General features: G+C 40.9%; 1 protein-coding gene across 10 annotated transcripts in view; it reads left to right on the top strand.

The window, feature by feature from the left end:
* KIAA1958 overlaps positions 1–21,036 on the top strand; it is a 216,390-nt gene that overhangs the window by 95,820 nt on the left and 99,534 nt on the right. For 2 of the 10 annotated variants that reach the window (XM_084992246.1, XM_084992235.1), the window contains one exon: positions 18,193–20,223. The exons of 7 other annotated variants lie outside the window; for them this stretch is intronic. In XM_084992246.1, the coding sequence (XP_084848372.1) occupies positions 18,193–19,238 (1,046 nt within the window). In that variant the 3' untranslated portion in view covers positions 19,239–20,223. Of the gene's footprint in view, positions 1–18,192; positions 20,224–21,036 lie in introns of those variants that run through there. One more of the 10 variants, XM_084992283.1, reaches the window with a different exon arrangement.

Here is a 21,036-nt window from a genome sequence, read left to right on the forward strand (position 1 = left end):
CTTAAAAGTCAGATTTTGAAGCTAATGAAAGAACACATATAGGTTGGTAAAGTAATGCCTCTTTACTGCGCTGTGTACTAAAGGAATCATCATAGAATAAGCTGCAAAGGAGAGCTATGTTATGTAAAGCTGTGACTTCATGATTAAAACAGTGGAAAACATAAATGTCACATCTGTAGTGAGTTCATGTATCTTCTATGACTACCCAAGTCCAGAAGAGTAAGAATTAAAAAACAAGTTCTTTGGGGGGATTGTATATGATATTTTACGTATGAGAGTCCAGTAGCAGCGGCTCACTGTATATTTTATGTATTACACCAACAGCAGATATTTCAGACACATCAGAAGGTACTCTTGATTCAGTGTCTCTGGCAGTATAATAAAAAAAGTGCTAGAGAAATCTCCAGTCTCTAATAAGCAGTATATCAATGGGTACTGTCAGATTCTATAGAGAATTCCGCCGCATGATTTATTACATTAATTACAGTCATGTGGGTTTCATGCTGCTAAGCCTGAAAATGCAGCCACATTTTAAAGTTGATTTAAGAATATATTTTGGCCGAGGCGAACGTGCTCCTTATTGTGATTAATACAGTACAATATTTATTTTCTTGTTATACTCTTCTTTCACCTTTGGAATGCTTAATTTCTTTTCTGTGACTTGAAGTTTGAGATTTGAGAAGCTTCATCTACTTTTTATTCACTCCTGTCAACTAGTCTTCTTTTTGCCTTTTGTGTCTTCTTGGTTGTCACCGAATATCACATCCCCTCTATACATGAAGTCTGCTTGAATTTACCCCCTTCTAAGCAAGTGTGGCTAGCCTTGAGCTGTCTTTAGTTAGCAGGGCTGCCTTGAAGGTTTACTAGGCCACGCCTGGGATACTGCATCTTTTTTTGAGCGGAAGGAGCAATTGAGGAGAATCTCATTTTATTCTTTCTTTTTTTTTTGGTCTTTTTGCCTCTTCTAGGGCCGCTCCTGCGGCATATGGAGGTTCCCAGGCTAGGGGTCGAATCGGAGCTGTAGCCACCAGCCTACACCAGAGCCACAGCAACACAGGATCCGAGCCGCGTCTGCAACATACACCACAGCTCATGGCAACGCCGGATCCTTAACCCACTGAGCAAGGCCAGGGACTGAACCCAAAATCCCATGGTTCCTAGTTGGATTCGTTAACCACTGCGCCACAATGGGAACTCCTTATTTTATTCTTTAAATTCAGAAAAAGCAGCATTGTTAGAAAAGTCCATGCTTATGCTTTTGTTTAGTACTGTACTGAATTCATGCAGTCACATAATGTCTCTTATTGTAGTGAGGCGGTAAGCTTGTCAAATCACAGGATCCCAGGTCATGTGGATGGAAGGTCTCCTAAGAGCTGATTCAGATACAGATATTAACTCCAGTTGTTCCCATGTGTCCATGAGAGGATATGTTCAGTTATGCACAAATGCCCAACACTGGTGGCCACTATAGATCTAGCTTGGAAGAATTAGTAGATATTTGCTACAAATTAAAGCATCAGTAGAGGAGAAGACTTTGATTTAGTGAGTTGGAAAACATTTCTAAACAGCATTATGTACAAAGAGTTGAACTAGGAGTTCCTATCGTGGCTCAGCAGTTAAGGAACCCAACTAGCATCCATGAGGATGCTGGTTTGATCCCTGGCCTTGCTCAGTGGGTTGGGCATCTTGCATTGCTGTGAGCTATGGTGTAGGTCGAAGATGCGGCTCAGATCACAAATGGCTGTGGCTGTGACTGTGGCATGGGCTGGCAGCAACAGCTCCGATTGGACCCCTAGCCTGAGAACCTCCATATGCCTCGAGTGTGGCCCTAAAAAGACAAAAAGGCCAAAAAAAAAAAAAAAAAAAAAAAAAGGAGTTGAACTAGATAATTTATATATATCGAGCTAAGTGGTTTGCATTCCTATCTTAATTCTCATACAACTCTTAAGAAACAGGTACAACTATTATACCCATTTAACAGTTGAAGAAACCAAGGCTTAAGTTTAAAAACTTACACAGATTCACATAGTTGGTTAAGCAGCAGAACTGGGATTTGAAACTAGGCATTCTTTTTTTTTTTTTTTTTTTTTTTGACTTTTCTAGGGCCACACCTGTGGCACATGGAGGTTCCCAGGCTAGGGGTCTAATCGGAGCTGTAGCCACTGGCCTACACCGCAGCCACAGCAACTTGGGATCCGAGCCGTGTCTGCACCCAACACCACAACTCACGGCAATGCTGACCCTTTACCAACTGAGCGAGGCCAGGGATCGAACCCGCAACCTCATGGTCCCTAGTCGGATTCGTTAACCACTGAGCCACGATGGGAACTCCTGAACCTAGACATTCTTATTGGCAAAGCTGATAACCATTAACCATTAACCTACACTACCTATGTCACCTGTCCTGGAAGGGATCAGGCAAGGTTAGATTTTAAAAATGGTCTTTGGCAATTAGGATAACAGTGTTAAGCTTAATAAATTCAGAGACATTATGAAAGAAAAAAATCTTAATCCAGTGGGTTTCAAAGGGAAATAATTCTTTGATTACATTATTTTGTTGAATAATGGTATTAGTTAGTCCAGTATGATTTTTGATAGTATTTTTTCACTGAAGCAGAATCCACTTAAACATTTATTATTTATTATAAAGCAACTCTTCTGCCTGGTACATAAAAACGTTCAGATCTGAAAATCTGTCATTCCAGCAGTGTGGCAGCTGCTATTACTGAGGCTTGGACTGAGGGTTATTTGAAAGAAGAAAAGTCTAGGTCTTTTAGAGAGGAGAATTAAACTCTTCTTCAAAGCACAGCCCTTTAGACACATCTTTATTAGAACCATCTGAGAACTTGCTAGAAATCTAGACTCCTGGAGTTCCCATCGTGGCACAGAGGAAATGAATCTGACAAGGAACTATTAGGTTGCAGGTTCGATCCGTGGCCTTGCTCAGTGGGTTAGGGATCTGACGTTACCGTGAGCTGTGGTGTAGGTTGCAGACTTAGCTCAGATCTGGCATTGCTGTGCCTGTAGTGTAGGCCGGCAGCTTAGCTCTGATTAGACCCCTAGTCTGGGAACCTCCATATACCTCAGGTGTGGCCCTAAAAAGACATAATAATAATAATAATAATAATAATAATAATAATAATGGAGACTCCTGCACCGTATTGGCCATAAATTAAAAGACATAATAATAATAATAATAATGATGATAATGGAGACTCCTGCACCCTATTGGCCATAAATTAATTCCTAGTTGTGATTATCTGCATGGTCAGTGCCTGGTCTTCTTTACACATGCATTGTCTTACTTCACCTTCCAGCAGGCACAGCTCTTTGGCTTAATTTAATTCATGTGGAGAGATGACAGTGAATGTGGGTGAGAAAGAGAAGGTTTTGCTTGCACTTTGTTTATTTAATAAATACTGGTATTTTTTGTGCTCTATTCTATTTCTAAATTTTTATCAAGGAGGGAATTTGCCAGAGGTTCTAGAGGCACATGACGTAAAACCAGAAGAAATGAGCAGATGACTAATATTTATGTCAAAATCATACTGGACTAACTGTGCTAAATAGTACTATTGTGCTAAATTTTCATGCTCCTGACTGAGTATGTAGGAAATGTGTTTTACTTCCATTATTGGGAAAGGTTAACCGAGCATAAACATAATTTGCTGGTCACATAGCTGTAATAGCATACAAGTCTGGCTTCAACTAATGATATTAACAATCCTAGAAAGTACATGCATTTTAAAGTTTTAGGAAAAAGCATTGATATATGCAACGAGTCAGGTGTTTGAAGAAGAAAGAAGACCCTAACGTAATACATTTTATGGTATTATAAGGTTATCTCAACTTGTTTTCTACCTTTAAAGTAAATGTACCTCACTGTTTTTTTTTTTCCAATAACTTTTACAGGCATTAGGAGCTATTGCTGTTTTAAAAAATGAAACATGAATGATTCAAATATGATTTTTATAGCCCCTGACAAATAAAATTGAAGTAGGCCTATTCATAAGATTACCAACCAAGGCATATATATTTTTTAAATACCAAGATAATTTTCCTTGAACAAAGAAAGACTTGTACAAAAATTTATATCAAATGAATATGTATGTAAAAGAAGTAAGTATATAATAGACAACACCACAATGTCAGCATAATCTTTTTTTTTTTTTTTTTTTTTGGTCCCATGGCTTGATGTGGGATCTCAGCACCCAGACCAGGGATTGAACTCAGGCTGCAGTGGTAAAGGTGCCATATCCTAACCACTAGGGCACCAGGGAACTCCAGGTATAGTAAAGTGGAGGTCAGGATTAGGAGAGGGAGCTATCCCTTGATTTTATGGACATATTAATTCTGGAGTGGACTTTTGTTAAACTATTGTTTGCTTTTTTCCTTATTCTGTTAGTAAGATAAAGATAATTGTCTTGTAGCAATTTCTGTGACAACCGATAGGTCCTTATTTCCCAGGGAGTTAGTCCTGGGAAAAGCTTCCAGTGGCCTTATAAGTCATTTTATTACTCTAAACATCCAGACCACCTGCCCTGACCACAGCTAGCTCTAAGAGCCTTAATAAAGGATAAGATGACTTTAAGATTCTGATTTTGGTCTCAAAATTAAATTTTTTTTTTTTTTGTCTTTTTGCCTTTTATAGAGCCGCTCCCATGGCATATGGAGGTTCCCAGGCTAGGGGTCTAATCAGAGCTGTAGCTGCCAGCCTACGCCAGAGCCACAGCAACTCAGGATCCGAGCCGCGTTTTCAACCTACACCACAGCTCACTGCAACGCCGGATCTTTAACCTACTGAGCAAGGCCAGAGATCAAACCCTGAAACCTCGAGGTTCCTAGTTGGATTTGTTAACCACTGAGCCACGATGGGAATTCCTCAAAATTTAATTTTATGTCACTAATTTTTATTTTTAGTCCTTCCTGGAATGCAGTCCGTATAGTTGGTCTAACGTGGCTTATGTCATTTCACACACAAAGTTATCTCAGTAACTTTCCTTTCAGCTTTGGTGTTAATTCAGTCAACAAATGTTTATTGAATGCTACTGCTTCGCGAAGTGCTGGCTTTTATGGAGCCCACAGCCTGCTGGGTAGAGACAGATGCTAAACAAGTTATTGAGTAAATATGTAGTATGTCATTTGGTAATAGGTGTATGGAAGAAAATAAGAGCATAAGGGAAGTGTGAAAAATAGATAGGAGTTCCTGTTGTGGCTCAGAGGAAACCAACCTGACTAGTATCCATGAGGATGTGGGTTCGATCCTTGGCCTCGCTCAGTGGGGATCCAGCATTGCTGTGAGATGTGGTGTAGGTGGTAGATGTGACTTGGCTATGATGTAGGCCGGCAGCTACAGCTCAGATTCGTCCCCTAGCCTGGGAACTTCCATAGGCTGCAGGTGCAGCCCTAAAAAGACAAAAAGAAAAAAGAATGGCAGAGGTGTAGAAATGAAGTTTTGTTTTTTTTTTTTTTTTTAAGTAGCTTTTTCAGATGTTTTGCATGTGGAGTTCCTGTTATGGTGCAGCGGAAACAAATTTGACTGGGATCCATGAGGATGCAGGTTCAATCCCTGGTCTCGCCCACTGTGTTAAGGATCCAGCTTTGCTGTGAGCTATGGTGTAGGTCACAGATACGGCTCAGATCTGATGTTGGTGTTGCCGTGGCTGTGGTGTAGGCCCGGCAGCTACAGCACTGATTCAACCCCTAATCTGGGAACCTTTATATGCTGTGGGTGCGGCTCTAAAAAGAAAAAAAAAAAATATTTTGCCTGTAGAGGTTTTTTGCGCCTAGCATCTTCAGTCTCCTCTCCTTGCAATATACCTTTATAATTACCACATAAACCCCTCAGTGTGTCCATCTCTCTGGCCTAGCTGTATTCCCCACTCCATCCCCTCTCCCATCCCCACACTAGGATGGGTGTTTCACAGTCCTCTTGAGCCTTCCTTTCCCTCTCCCTTTGCTCATGCAGTGTCTTCCTGGAATGTTCTACCCTCCTATTCCACTTAGCCAGATGGTACCCATCCTTTAACACCTAACCCATGTCCCTGTTCCCCCATGGGATAGAGCACCAATAGGGCTCAAACTCTTTTTCACTTCTCTCTCTCTCTTCTTTCTGAATTCCTGTAGGACCTGGAGCTTATACCACAAATTCAGTGCCTAATTACACAGTCATGCATGGTCTTTTTAATTAGTTTTATGTGTGTTAGTTATCTCTTCTAGCTATGATGCCATCTGCATAACCATTGGGGACTTGCCTTTGACTACACCCCACAGGTCTTCTTGAAATGCTAAGGGGGCACAGTGGGTACTCACAAATGTGGATTAAATATTAATTCCAACTGCAGCCTCATAAATATAAATCTACTTACCAGATTTCTTTCACTTTTCAAATTTAAAATATATTCTTACTTAATGAGCTCATGGACTTACCATTTGCTGGTTTATGAAGGGAATTCGGCCATGGCTTCTCTATCCAGGAAAAAGACAAAATACTCTTCTTAAATGAAAATAATAAAGTTAAGCATCAGGAAATATTTCTTACTGCTTCAGATGTATTGCTTTAATAAAATTACAGAAGGGATGTGATGGCTGAGTTTATTTTTTGTTAAATTGAGTGCCATAGCAATAGAAGCAAATTGATGTGAATTTCAATCTAACATAAATCTCCTCAAATTAAATGAGAACACAAGATACTGCACTAATTATCTGTTTTTCCATACCATCTCCTAACAAGGGAGAAAATAATTGGATTAATGGGGCGTGGAGGCTGTGTAAATAAGTACAGAAAGGCTGTCTGCACTGAAAACTTTCCTCAGTCCCTGAGGAGTCCCTGGGCCAGGACAGAGGCTCATCCTGGCCTGGCTCCAGGTCGCAGATCTCTGGGACATCAGTAAACTAAACCCTTTCAATCTGTTGGCTTCATTTATCAAAGGCTTATTTCACTACACTAGGTTTATGGATGGCTTCTTTTGAGAAACTGTACATCTTAGTGATAAATATTATGGCTCTTGTGGATGGTAAAGGCAAGAAGTAAGAGGCCATTAATTCAGAGAACCAAGGTCACTCACTTCTTCTGTGTACAGAGTTTATCCACTCTCCCCACATATAACCAGAACCATACCAGTCACACCATGACAGCAAACCCCCCTAAAATAGTAGCCCCGCAGGCTATGGAGTGCAAGAAGGGAGGTGACATAAACTGAGGGTCTCGGAGAAAAGCAGACCTTTTTTTTTTTTTTTTTTTTTTTTTTTTTTTTTTTTTTTGTCTTTTGTTGTTGTTGCTATTTCTTGGGCCACTCCCGCGGCATATGGAGGTTCCCAGGCTAGGGGTCGAATCGGAGCTGTAGCCACCAGCCTACGCCAGAGCCACAGCAACACGGGATCCGAGCCGTGTCTGCAACCTACACCACAGCTCACGGCAACGCCAGATCGTTAACCCACTGAGCAAGGGCAGGGACCGAACCCGCAACCTCATGGTTCCTAGTCGGATTTGTTTCCACTGCGCCACGACGGGAACTCCAGCAGACCTTTTTAAAATGCCTTTTTGTAAGCCATGCATGGCCCTTTTTATATCAAACTCAGACCAAAGCTTGAGATACTCAGCTATTCAAAATACATGTAGTGGATCTGTGGATTTAAAATTCTTTTTCTTTCTTTCTTTTTTTTTTTTTTTTTTTTTTTTTTGTCTTTTCTAGGGCCACACCCACAGTATATGGAGGTTCCCAGGCTAGGGGTCGAATCGGAGCTGTGGCCGCTGGCCTGCACCACAGCCACAGCAACTTGGGATCCAAGCTGAGTCTTCGACCTACACCACAGCTCATGGCAATGCCAGATCCTTAACCCACTGAGCGAGGCCAGGGATCAAACCTGAACCTCATGGTCCCTAGTCGGATTTGTTAACCACTGAGCCATGACGGGAACTCCTTCAGATTCTTTTAACAGTACATATTCAGGCAGTCTTCATACCCAGTCTTCATGTGGAACATATGCTGAGTACTCAGGATTCATAGGTAATAAATACATGAAAGATAATGTAATGGGCATAGAGACCATATAAATAAATAGAGGCAACTTGTCTGCTTTAAAACTTCCTCTCTTTCCCAATACCTTTTCTTTTTCTGTGGGGAGGAGGACGGGGAGGGGGTGGTTGACTTGAATATTCTCTTATTCCCTCTGGCTCTGACCTTCTGCTTCTGTCAAGAGGGTTCAGATTATGGATCCTTTCATTGTCTGTTTTCCACCCGATCATCGAGATGTGAACTCAACCCTACTTATGTAAAGCAGAGTTAATCCAAGATTTTCTGACCATGGGAGGAGATAGGTTATGTGGTAATAGAGCAGTGCAAATCTCACCATGTAGTTTTTCTGAGCAACTAGTTTTCTTAGGTTAAAATACAAAGTCATTAATAATGACTTAGAGATGAGGCCTGGCATGATCTGGCCTGTGGGTTTGCAAACTTCGTCTCATGCTACTCTCCCTTTTGATCACATCACTCCAGGCTCCCTGACATTCTTTCAGGTCTTCAAACTGTTTCTATTGTAGAAACTTCTCATATGCTGTTCCCTCTACTCTTCCTCCTATAATTTATATGACTGGCTTCTCATTTTCAGGTCTCATCTAAAAGCTCTTCTTAGAGAGTCCTTCCTGGAACATCCATCCTTAAGTGGGTCACTCGTAATTTTTCTTCATAGCATCTGTGTCAGTTTGTCTAAGATTTTCTTTTTTTTTTTTTTTTTTTTTTTGGTCTTTTTGCCTTTTCTTGGGCCGCTCCCACAGCATATGGAGGTTCCCAGGCTAGGGGTCGAATCGGAGCTGTAGCCGCCGGCCTACGCCAGAGCCACAGCAACGCGGGATCCAAGCCGCGTCTGCAACCTACACCACAGCTCACGGCAACGTCGGATCCTTAACCCACTGAGCAAGGGCAGGGATCAAACCCGCAACTTCATGGTTCCTAGTCGGATTCGTTAACCACTGAGCCATGACAGGAACTCCTGTCTAAGATTTTCTTATTTGTGTTATTTTCTGTTTCCCTTATTCTGAAAACAAGGAATGTTTACATTGTACTCATCCCTTTAGACTCGGTTTACTTCATTCCTAACAGTTTTAAATAGTCATTAAGTCTGCTTGAATGGATGCATGTGGGGCCCAGCAGGACTTGATGGATTAGCCGTAGACTGGGGAACAGGTGTCAAGGATTGTACTCAGGTTTCAGGCTTGTGCACATGGATAGGTCCTGGAGGTGCTGACTGGGTGGGAGAGCAGGTTTGTGGGGACAGACCTAAGTGACGTTGCAGGTCTGGGTCCATGCATTGAGCAGGCTCTTAGGTGTGTTAGGGTTCACAGAAGCCATTGGAGATGTGATTCTGATGCCTTCTCATTCACCATCTGTAAAACTTCATTTTCTACTTGTTGAAGGTATGATATGTTTAGAAAAAATAATTTATATTTGCATATTTTGGATTGCCAACTTGTCTTCTTCAATCAGTTTTCTAGGCCTTTGGGATTGTACCCACATTCAGTTTTTAAAGTTTGTTATTAAACACAACTTCCTTAATATAATAAAACCATTTTGCTTATCTCAGTGCATTTTTTTCATTAATAAGTGACTCATTCAGTTTGCCTGTTGAACTGTATGCGTACTTAAGAAAATTAAAAGTGATCTTTATCCTTTTTTTTGTTTGTGTTGAAAACAATTTTTGTTGCTATTTCGAATCCAAGTTCTATTTCTTAGCATACACATTCAAACAAATTTAATGAACTTTGACCACTTAGTTTTTGGTGAATACCAAAATCTTGAGGAATGTAACCCTTCTTCATAGAATAGATTTCATGTGATCAGAAAGCATTCACTGAGCATTAGTGGGATCCCTATTAAGTGCAAGGCACCAAGTTAGGGACTAGAAGTTGCAGCAATCTCAATCAAATGCATGGAGCTAGGAGTTCCCATTGTGGCTCAGTGGGTTAAGGACCCACCGTTGTCTGTGTGAGGATGCATGTTTGATCCCTGGCCTTATTCAGTCAGTGGGTTAAGGATCTGGCATTGCCACAAGCTGTGGTGTAGGTCGCAGGTGCATCTCGGATCCGGTGTTGCCATGGCTGTGGTGTAGGCCAAAGCTGCAGCTCCAGTTAAACCCCTGGCCCAGAACTTCCTTATGCTGCAGGTGTGGCCATAAAAGGAGAAAAAAAATGCAAAGAGCTGGATCAGAATTCTGACTTCTCTCTGAAATCACTTCAAGAAAGAGAAATAGAAACAAACATTTTCTCAAATAAAGCTGTCTTCTGCTAGAACCATGGTATATAAAAACGGCTGCCAAATGCAGTGATGAAACAGGGATTTGGGTACGATACCAAGAGACGTGACTGTAGACCTCAGATGCAAGTGCGAGACCTCTCTTTGCCGCTGCTGAGTGGCAAAATTAACAATCACTTTTTTTTTTTTTGTCTTTTTGCCATTTCTTGGGCTGCTCCTGTGGCACATGGAGGTTCCCAGGCTAGAGGTTGAATCGGAGCTGTAGCTGCCAGCCTATACCACAGCCACAGCAACGCGGGATCTGAGCCGCATCTGCAGCCTATACCACAGCTCACGGCAACGCCGGATCCTTAACCCACTGAGCAAGGGCAGGGACCGAACCCGCAACCTCATGGTTCCTAGTCGGATTCGTTAACCACGCGTCACGATGGTTAACCACTCCCAACAATCACTTTTGAAGAACTTGAATGGAGAGCTTGGGTTGGTGGTCAGAGCTTCCCTGGATCCCGCTTTACTCCAGAGAGTAGCAGAGGAAGCAGGACTGAGTAGAGAACCACAGACACAATTTCCATCTCTGTGGGAGTCATCTGCCACTGCGACAAACCTGTGGGAAATACTTGAATGTATGGTCTGAAAGGGTGCACTCTGTACCAGAAAAAAAAAAAAAAAAAAAAAAAAGATGGATGCAAAGCAGTCAGCACTGAAATATAGCCTGGTAAAGCTGTAGCCGTTCACAGATAAAGAAATAATCATCTAAGAGTTCCTCGGTGGCCTAGTGGTTAAGGACTCAGCATTTTCAGTGTTGTGGCTCAAGTCACTGCTGTGGCATGGGTTCAGTCCCTGGCCTGGGAACTTCCAGATGCCTTGGGCTTAGCCAAGAAAACTCTACACAACTCTCCTTTGATTCTTATTTCTAATAAAACCCAGACTAAAAACAAAAAAGAAATAATCATATAGCTATGTGGTCCCCACCCCCCAAGAGACCCCTGAGGGAGAATGACTTCTCTATACCTATAGTCCTCACTGTTATTTAACAGCTGGGTGGCTGTCCAGGAAAAAGTTAAGTTGGTACCTTCCTTAAACCGAAATTAATTCAGATCAAATTTTTAAATATTAAAAATGAAATTAAGAATGCTTCAGAAAAAGGGAGTTCCCTTGGTACAGCAGGTTAAAGATTTGTCGTCACCGCAGCAAGCCCATGTTGCTACTGTGGTGCAAGCTCAGTCTCTGGCCCAGGAATTTTTGCATGCTGTGGGTGCAACCAAAACAAAAAGCTTAGGAAAAAACAGAATTGTTTTATGGTTTCATAGTAGGACAAACATCTCTAATTGTAACACAGTATAAAAACCATTTAAAAACAGATCAATTCAGTCCTGTAAATGTTAACAAAGTTGCAAATACAAAAGGCAAACAACAAAAAAAAATACACATATATGCACAACTTTATATATATCACAAAGGGCTAAGTATAATAATAATAATAATGCTAAATATATCTAGAGCTCCTATAAATAATTGGGGAGGGGGGGCTGTACCCTTGGCATATAAAAGTTCCCGGGCCAGGGATTGAAACCGAGGTGCACCTGCAGCTTGTGCCACAGTCGCAGCAGTGTTGGAACCTTAACCCACTGCATCATAGCAGGAGCTCAATTTGGGGTTTTTTTGTTGTTGTTGTTTTTTTTTTTTTTTTTGGTCTTTTTGCCTTTCCTAGGGCTGCTCCTGCGGCATATGGAGGTTCCCAGGCTAGGGGTCTAATCAGAGCTATAGCCGCCGGCCTGCCTACACCACAGCCATAGCAACTCGGCATCCAAGCTGTGTCTTTGACCTACACCACAGCTCATGGCAACGCCAGATCCTTAACCCACTGAGTGAGGCCAGGGATCGAACCAGAAACCTCATGGTTCTTAGTCGGATTCATTAACCACTGAGCCACGATGGGAACTCCAGGAACTCAATTTTTTTTTACAGCATTTGTTTTCTCCTTTGCTTTTTAGGGCCACACCCACAGCATATGGAGATTCCCAGGCTAGGGGTCTAATCGGAGCTATAGCTGCTGACCTACACCACAGCCACAGCAACACAGGATCCGAGCTGCATCTGCGACCCACACCACAACTCACGGCAATGCTGGATCCCCAACCCACTGATCGAGGCCAGGGATCAAACCTGAATCCTCATGGACTCGTTTCTGCTGTGCCACAACAGGAACTCCCTGAACTCAAATATTTTTGACAAGGGATATACAGAATCCACAGAAAGAAAATGAGAAAATACACGGGACTAATACGTATTTGAAAAATGTTAAATGTCATTTATCATAAAGGAAATGAAAAATAAAACCATAATGTATATTTTACAAGTTAAATGAGCAAAGATAACAAAGTTTAATAATACATTGTATCTAAGAAGATATGATTAAACCAGCACTCTTATACCTTATCACAGAAATGAAATAATCACAGCATAGGTTCAGGGCAATAGCAGTGATACATACAGCAGCTCTACTTTTGGAGATTCATTCTGTTTAAGTACTTGCTTATGTGTAGGAAATGTCATGTATACAAGCATACCTAATGCAACATTGTTTATAATAGCAACAGGATGGAGATAATGCAAATGTCCATCAAAAGGGAGTAGATAAATACAGTATATCCATATAAAATACAGCTGTTAGAAAGATGGAGGCAATTGTGCATGTAATGATATAGAGCTCTCTCTTAATACTTTATTAATGGTAAAAAGCGAAGTGCAGAATAGGACGCATAATATACTCCCCCTCCCTTTTTAAAAGGAAAAGGATGAGTGTGTGTACGTAAGAAATCTCCCACATTATACCCATTAAATTGGTAACTTTGGTTGCGATGTAGAGGGAAATGTGACAAGGAGATGGGAGGGGAGGATGACTTTTACTCTCTACCCGTTTGTAGCTTTTTAGATACTGTACCATATGTATGTGGCTTATTCAAATTTTATTAATTAAAATCAAAAAGATTATGGTCCATATAAAAATTACCTTTTTTGTTTTGGGATGTTTCTTGCATATAAAAAGTTACTCTTAATTTCTACCTGAGGACATATACATGGATGTTCTAGTAGATAGCATATCAAAATGTGAAGACTGAAACAGTAGAGCTTTTGGAGTTCCCATCATGGCTCAGCAGAAACAAATCCAACTAGGAACCATGAGGTTGTGGATTAATCCTCACTCAGTGGGTTCAGGATCTGGCGTTGCCATGAGCTGTGGTGTAGGTTGCAGACACAACTTGGATCCTGTGTTGCTATGCTATGGCTCTAGTGTAAGCAGGCAGCTACAGCTTCAATTGAACCCCTAGCTTGGGAACCTCCATATGCCATGGGTGCAGCCCTAAAAAGCCAAAAAACAAACAAACAAACAAAAACAGTAAAGCTTTTGAATGAAATTGATCTTTCATGGCCTTGGAAAAAGCAGAATTTCTTTAAAACAAGGCAAAAATCATGAATCATAAATGGAAAAATTGTATTAGGATTAAGAATTCTTGTTCATTTAACAGACACCATTAAGAAAGAGAAAGGATAAGCCACAGACTCGGAGAAGATTCACATGCAGAATATGTTACAACCTCCTATACACAGTAAAGGACAGATGATCCAATAGAAAATCACTTTTAACAGGCACCTTTAAAAATGAAAATATCGGAGTTCCCGTCGTGGCGCAGTGGTTAACGAATCCGACTAGGAACCATGAGGTTGCGGGTTCGGTCCCTGCCCTTGCTCAGTGGGTTAAGGATCCGACGTTGCCGTGAGCTGTGGTGTAGGTTGCAGACGCGGCTCGGATCCCGCATTGCTGTGGCTCTGGCGTAGGCCAGTGGCTGCAGCTCCAATGAGACCCCTAGCCTGGGAACCTCCATATGCCACGGGAGCGGCCCAAGAAATAGCAACAACAGCAACAACAACAACAACAGACAAAAAGACAAAAGACAAAAAAAAAAAAAAAAAAAAATATCTAAATGGCCAATAAACCTGTGAAGAACTGTTGAGCTTCGTCAGTCATCAGAGAAATGAAAATTTTAAACCTTACTGCAGCAAGCAGCATTACACACCCAGAAGATGCTAAAATAAGAGACTAACATTACTTAGTATTGCTGAAGACATGGAGCAGCTTGAACTTTCACACTCATGCCAACTGGGATGCTCTTTTGGGGTTTTTGGAGCCTTCATTACATAAACATGATTGCTTAAATAATCAGTAATTAAACTCAATCTCCAGCCTCTCCCCACTCCCCAGAGGCAGAGGAGAAGGGGGTGGAGCTGAAAGTTCAAACCTGGTAATCAACTGCTTGGCAAAGTAAGGAGAGAAAGGCTTGGAAATAAGACTGGGCCGAGGAGTTCCTGTTGTGGCTCAGCAGTAATGAACCTGACTAGTGTCCACAAGGATGCCAGTTAGATCCCTGGCCCTGCTCCTTGGGTTAACTATCCGGCGTTGCCCTGAGCTGTTGTGTAGGTTGCAGACGTGGCTTGGATCTGGCGTTGCTGTGGCTCCAGTGTGGGCTGGCAGCTGCAGCTCTGATCCAACCCCTAGCCTGGGAACCTCCGTATGCCGCGGGTGCAGGCATTTAAAAAACAAAAAAGTCTGGGCTGAGGACGTTGAAGCAGTGCTGGTGTATTGGTTCACTGTGAGTGTGTCAGCACGGTGCCAATAATGTGGATGGAGAAGATGCAGAAGTGGAAGAGCTGGCTGACTGCCTCACTCAGGAAACTCACAGATGAATAACACGCCAGCACCACAGGCCCTTCTCTGATCATCCTTACCGCTTAGAGTATACTGACTAGTGCTGCCTAAGTCCTACAGACGTAAACCCTTTTCCTCACATACCCGCAAAAGAACTTTGGGGAAAAAAAAGGATATAATACTCATTTTTAAATTGATGCCAAAGATTTTCAACACATTTCAGTTTATTTTTGTAAAAAGGAGGTAGAAAATACTGAAAGTTGTATAAAATGAAGATCAGGATTAACTGTGACTAGAGTCAGTACGTCATATGGTTTGATAATTTTTAGGCATCTTGTGAACAAAAGCATGCTGAATTGGAAAGAATTGAATGAAATTTTAAGCTTCTGCTTTATGTTGAATATTTTGGTAGTCCTACAGATTATTTCAGTTCCAGTTAAAAGGATCAACGTCACTAACCTAAAACCCTTTAAAAAATCCTGAATTCAAAACACCCTAATTTAGGCCCTATTTCCAATGGCAAATTTCATCAATATCCCGAACGTGTACAATACAGAGAAGGGTAAGAGTGGGGACAAGATTATGAGTTTAATCATCCATTTATGACTTCTAGAAACTTTGTGTGGCTCCTCAAAATCTTTAATAATCCAGAGTATGTAACACATTAGATTCAGGATGGAAAACGCAGTCTTCATCTCAGACAAATACGTTTTAGAAAAAGATTCCATGTGAAAGTTGAGAAACTGGAAAATTTTCCCCTAAAGTTGTTTATGAATGTTCATTTCTTAGAAAATCTTTGTTTAAATTTTGAAGACTGTTGTGATAGATACTTAAACAAGTAGCCACAATAAACAGATGCGCTGGCCCCTTTGGCTTTGGATGTAAACAGTCAGGGAAGCCAGCATGGTAAAAGGTTACATGTGGCTGCCACCTTTCTGATGGAAGGATACACAACTATATTGTTGATATACAAACAGTTTCAACTGGAAGAAGATAGCATAAGCCAAAAGTCAAGTCCAATGAAGCATAAAATATACTGTTGTGTATTTGAATTTTGGAAATATCTCAAAAATGTGCCTATCAAAAATATCTAATTAGCTAGTTTTGTGATTTTTTTTTAGTTAATTTCATTTTATGAAATTATGAGGATTTTGGCAATTATAGAACCGTCATTTAGAAATAATATGAACATTTATAAATGTGTGTAGTAGTACAAAATAGTGAATTTGTGAATAAAATTCAGTTTATTAGAAATTTTATTTTTGTTATTGTATGTGGTTATTTCAAAGACTTCCCACTGAGCAGCCTTACAAATTAATCTAAAGCTTTCCTAAATAAGATAATTGGGATAAGCAGAATAATTTTATATTATTCTTTAGAATCAGAAATTCCATTTAATGTTATAAATTAACCTTGATGTTTGCCTCTCAACAATCAATAGAATAGCCTGGTTTTTCTGTTGCGTAATTTCTTTTTTTTGTCTTTTTGCTATTTCTTGGGCCGCTCCCACGGCATATGGAGGTTCCCAGGCTAGGGGTCGAATCGGAGCTGTAGCCACCGGCCTACGCCAGAGCCACAGCAATGCGGAATCCGAGCCGCGTCTGCAACCTACACCGCAGCTCACGGCAACGCCGGATCGGATCGTTAACCTACTGAGCAAGGGCAGGGACCGAACCCGACAACCTCATGGTTCCTAGTCGGATTCGTTAACCACTGCGCCACTACGGGAACTCCCCGCGTAATTTCATTTTTAGAATTTCTCTTTTGAGTTCTGCCCAGACCATGCCTGACATAATTGTGGTGATTTTTAACAAAATGTTTTTTATCAAGATCCAAATTTAAATTACATGTTACTGAGAGAAAACCATTAAATGATATCATTGAATTTAATCATTATTTTTTTAAATCTAGTAAAACAGAGCAGGGCTTCCTGCATTAGCCATAAGCACTAGAACTTTGTTTCTCAAAGTGTATTCTCTTGAGCCTCAGCCTAAGCATAGAGGTGCTAGTTAAAATGCAGACTCTTGGACCTGTGCTGAGGACTCTGATTTTGATTGAACATCCTGAGTGATTCTGAAGCTCACTAAAGAATGAGAACCACTACTCCAGAGCAGCCTTACTTAGTCACAGATGACCTATGATGGAAAGAGACATCTCCAGTCTTTGGTGGCAGAATGTAAATACTACATTAATAAAATAAAACCATCTGGGAGACATACCCCCTTTCTCACATCTTGATTATAGTAGCTCTACTCAGATTTCATTGTCCTGTCTTTATAGCTGTGAAGTTTTATCCTCGTTACTTTACCAAAACACCAGGTTTTTTTTGTATTGAAATATAATGTATAATATTATATATTTCATTACATAATTATTTGACCTTCGCATACATTATGAAATGACCTCCACAGTAAGCCTCAGCCATCCATCCCTGTACACAGTCTCTATAATGTGAACGACCATATTCCTTACACTGTGTATTACATCCCTGTGACTTCCTTATTCTGTAATTGCAGGTTTGTACCTCTTAATCCCCTTCACCTATTTTGTCCCACCCCACAGCCCTTTTCCTTCTGGCAGCCACCAGTTTACTCTCTGTATCTATGAGTCTTTTCGTTTTGCAAAACACAGAGTATTTTTATCATTTATTATAAACTGTCCTGCAATTACATATAGAATATTTATAAACTAAATTTCTGAAGAATGTGTCAAGTTAACTGCTGTAAATGATCTGTTTAGTCATTTTAAATGTAGATCTCTATAGAGATATGCTAAATAACAAATTTGAGTACTTTCAATTAATTCAGTACAGTGGAACCAGTACAACCTCTGGTTTCACAAATGAAGTGATTCAGAATGAGTGTGTTGCTCTGATGGGGCCCTTGCACACTGCATTAGGATAAATAGCACTTTTCTGTCTCACTTTTCCCCTAAAACAAAGGCTGCCTCTAATCTCACTCTTTCCACCAAACTTCATGCACTAAACTATGTCCCTGACATGAGAAGCTCATTTTGGTTGTAATGGGCCATCTCTTGTCTAGTACATCATTTGTGAAACTGAAGTTGGCTATTATAATGCAACAGGTATGTAAATCACATTTATTAGTGATCTCTGTAAAATTGATTTCTTCTTTCCCTTTTCATTATAAAAGGAAACTTTATTTCAGAGTAGAAAGTGCATTGTCTGAACTCATCAACACCCTCTCTATCCCTCCCCTCCCCAATTTGTTGCAGACCAGGATGAAAGAGCAGCTGAGCTCAGCAGGGAGCAGAATGAGAAAACCATCCGGAGCACGCAGACTGCGCTCCGCAATTTCCGGGAGTTCCTCATCTCCAAGTATCCTTCTGAAACAAGAGAGATTTATGTCATCCCTTGCAAGGAGTTGGATGCCTACCTGGCTTCTTTCTTTGTGGATGCCAGGCAGAAGGATGGATCTGAGTATGAACCCAACAGCTTGGCCAATTACCAGTGTGGACTTGAACGGTACCTCAAAGAACACAGGTATGGCTACAGTATCACCAGGGATAAGGAATTCAAGCGCTCCCAGGAGGCCCTCAAACAGAAGCAAATTGAACTCCGCTGCAAAGGAAAAGGAAATAAGCCACACAAGTCCATGAAGCTCACATTTGCTGATGAGCTCATTCTGCGGAAAAGGGGACTGCTGAGCCGCTATAACCCAGAGGGTCTGCTCAACCTCGTCTGGCTCAACAACACAAAAGCTTTTGGGCACTGCACGGGCTTCCATGGATCTACCTTGAAGTGGGGTGATATTCGGCTCCGGGTAACAGAAACGGGGCTGGAGTACTTGGAGTGGATGGGTCAAGACACTGGTGACATAAATGCCAAAACCAAGAGAGGGGGGACGGACTCCCGTGTGTATGCCACTCAGCATGCTCCGCAGACCTGCCCGGTGCAGGACTATAAGGAGTATGCCCAGCGGCGGCCTCCTGCCATGCGCTACGAGGACGCCCCTTTCTACTTGTCCATCAAACCAGTCGTGAACCTGGCAGCTCTGCATTGGTACAACTGCCAGGCCCTCGGCAAGAACAAGCTGGCCAAGATGGTGAAGACCATGTGCGAGAAGGGGAACATTCCGGGCAGGAAAACCAACTTCAGTGTGTATCAGAGCTGCAGCACCTTGTCCGAGGCCCAGAGCAACCAGCTGGTGCTTATCTGTAACAATCTGAGCCAGCAGGCCGCCCAGTCGGTGGCCGGTCACTCCAACAGCGGCAACTTCATTGTCTCTGCCTCCTATGACTCCTCCTCAGACACTGCTTGACCAGGCGGCTTGAGCACCACCCCCGTCTGGTTACCGTGTCCGGAGAAACTGTGATTAAACCCTGCTTCTTTGTTCCCTTTCCTCTGCCCTCAGTGTTAACTTTATACAAATATAAATATATAATATATTTTTCTTTTTACAGATAAGCCCATGGAGATAGTTTAGTACTACTAACATAGTATTTACAGGCTTAAAGCAAATGTATTTGTGGGTGATTAAATGTAATTAACTGTTACAGACTTTACAAAACCATAGTGGTTCTCAGGCAACACTAAGTAGAGAAGGAGTCTGTTGTTTTTTCTTTTTAAAAAAAGAAAACTGTCGAAAAGGAAACTGAGAGTCATCCTAGACGCTTGTGTCCTCAACTCCTGCTTTTACTTCCCACCTCACCTCTCCTTTTCAGTCTACTTAATAAATGGCATTATTTTTTTAATTTTTAAAATTCTATATGAATCATGAGGAGATAATGCTGACTTTACTGCTTACACACATTGTCAGATCCAGACTATGAAAATGCCGAAAGAAGCTGGACAAATTATTTACATACTCTTTTTTTAAAAAAGCATAATTAGATTTTAGCTCCTATGCCTCATTTTTTACAATGTATGAAAATACAGATATTTAGCTAACATCTTTTGGGGACAAAAGGGAGGGGGTAGAAGGAGGGAATAAAGGTGCCATTCTTTTTGGAAGATATATAATTTTTACATAATATGCAAAGTCCAATAGTGTGGCAAAAAAGACTGTTACTAGCTCATTTTTACTGTAGTGCTTGAACCGGTAGAATTTTTTTGTTTCCTAAGAAATCAATGTAAGTGAAACCTGATTATCAGATTTATAAGAAATTTAAAACTACCAAAGCTTTGAAAATGTTCCCAAGCATTAGATTGTATATCAAACGTAAAGAGAAAGTAGAAAATGGAAAAGTCTTACTAAAAATCTAGAAGCACTAGTCAAGACAATAATAAAACTCATGCTCTTCAAAGCTCGGATCCCCTGAATTATTTATTTATAAGCATTGAACTTCAGTCTCTTTTCCCTAGGGGATTACTTGACTCTGTAGTTGAGATCAAAGGAATATTGACACTCATTTTAGGTAACAACATTTTGTTACCAAACGTGGCTGAATTCAAAGCATTCCTGAAAACGTGCAAAGTTTCTTCTTCAGTAAATATCAATGCATTTTTCTGAGGTAATCCTGCAATTATAATAGTTACAATTTTGGTTAAACAACTTTTTTGTGGTGGTATTGCCAAAGTCTTTCTTTTCACGCCTGTGATGAATTCTTAGTTGAGATACTTTGATAATAAAATACATTTAGACGTTAGGACCGCATAAATCTGAGCAAGTTTCCTATCCTGTATAATCATTAACACGTAAAAAACAATCCAAATCTTAATTGCTTTGTTGGATCTGGGCATTCTATTGGGAAGTATTTTTTCTTCAGAGCATCCTCATAATTCACATTAGCTAGGAAGGTAGGTGGTATTTCATGTTTTAATTTTATTGTACGACCAGGACACATTTCATTTTGATTTGCTTTGCTCAATCATCACGTTAGCTGAGCTTTTCCATGGCTGGGTAGCTCTTCCCAACACTAAGTCAGTGAACACATAAAGACCCATTCCTCTAAGCTGTGACCTTTCCTTTGGCTCAGGGGCAAGAAGTCCGCTGTGACCTTTGTGTTATGCAGTCTACTTCATTTCATGACTTTCCTTTCATAGAGAGACATCCAGAAATAAGAAGATAGAAGATAATCTTGCTTTATTTTTTTTGTTGTTGTTTTAGTAATGATAAT

Source organism: Sus scrofa, chromosome 1, assembly GCF_054392235.1.
Source record: "Sus scrofa isolate SSC_HxYL_T2T_F1_AM1 chromosome 1, Sscrofa_HxYL_maternal_Yorkshire_Landrace_v2.0, whole genome shotgun sequence".
NCBI lineage: Eukaryota > Metazoa > Chordata > Mammalia > Artiodactyla > Suidae > Sus > Sus scrofa.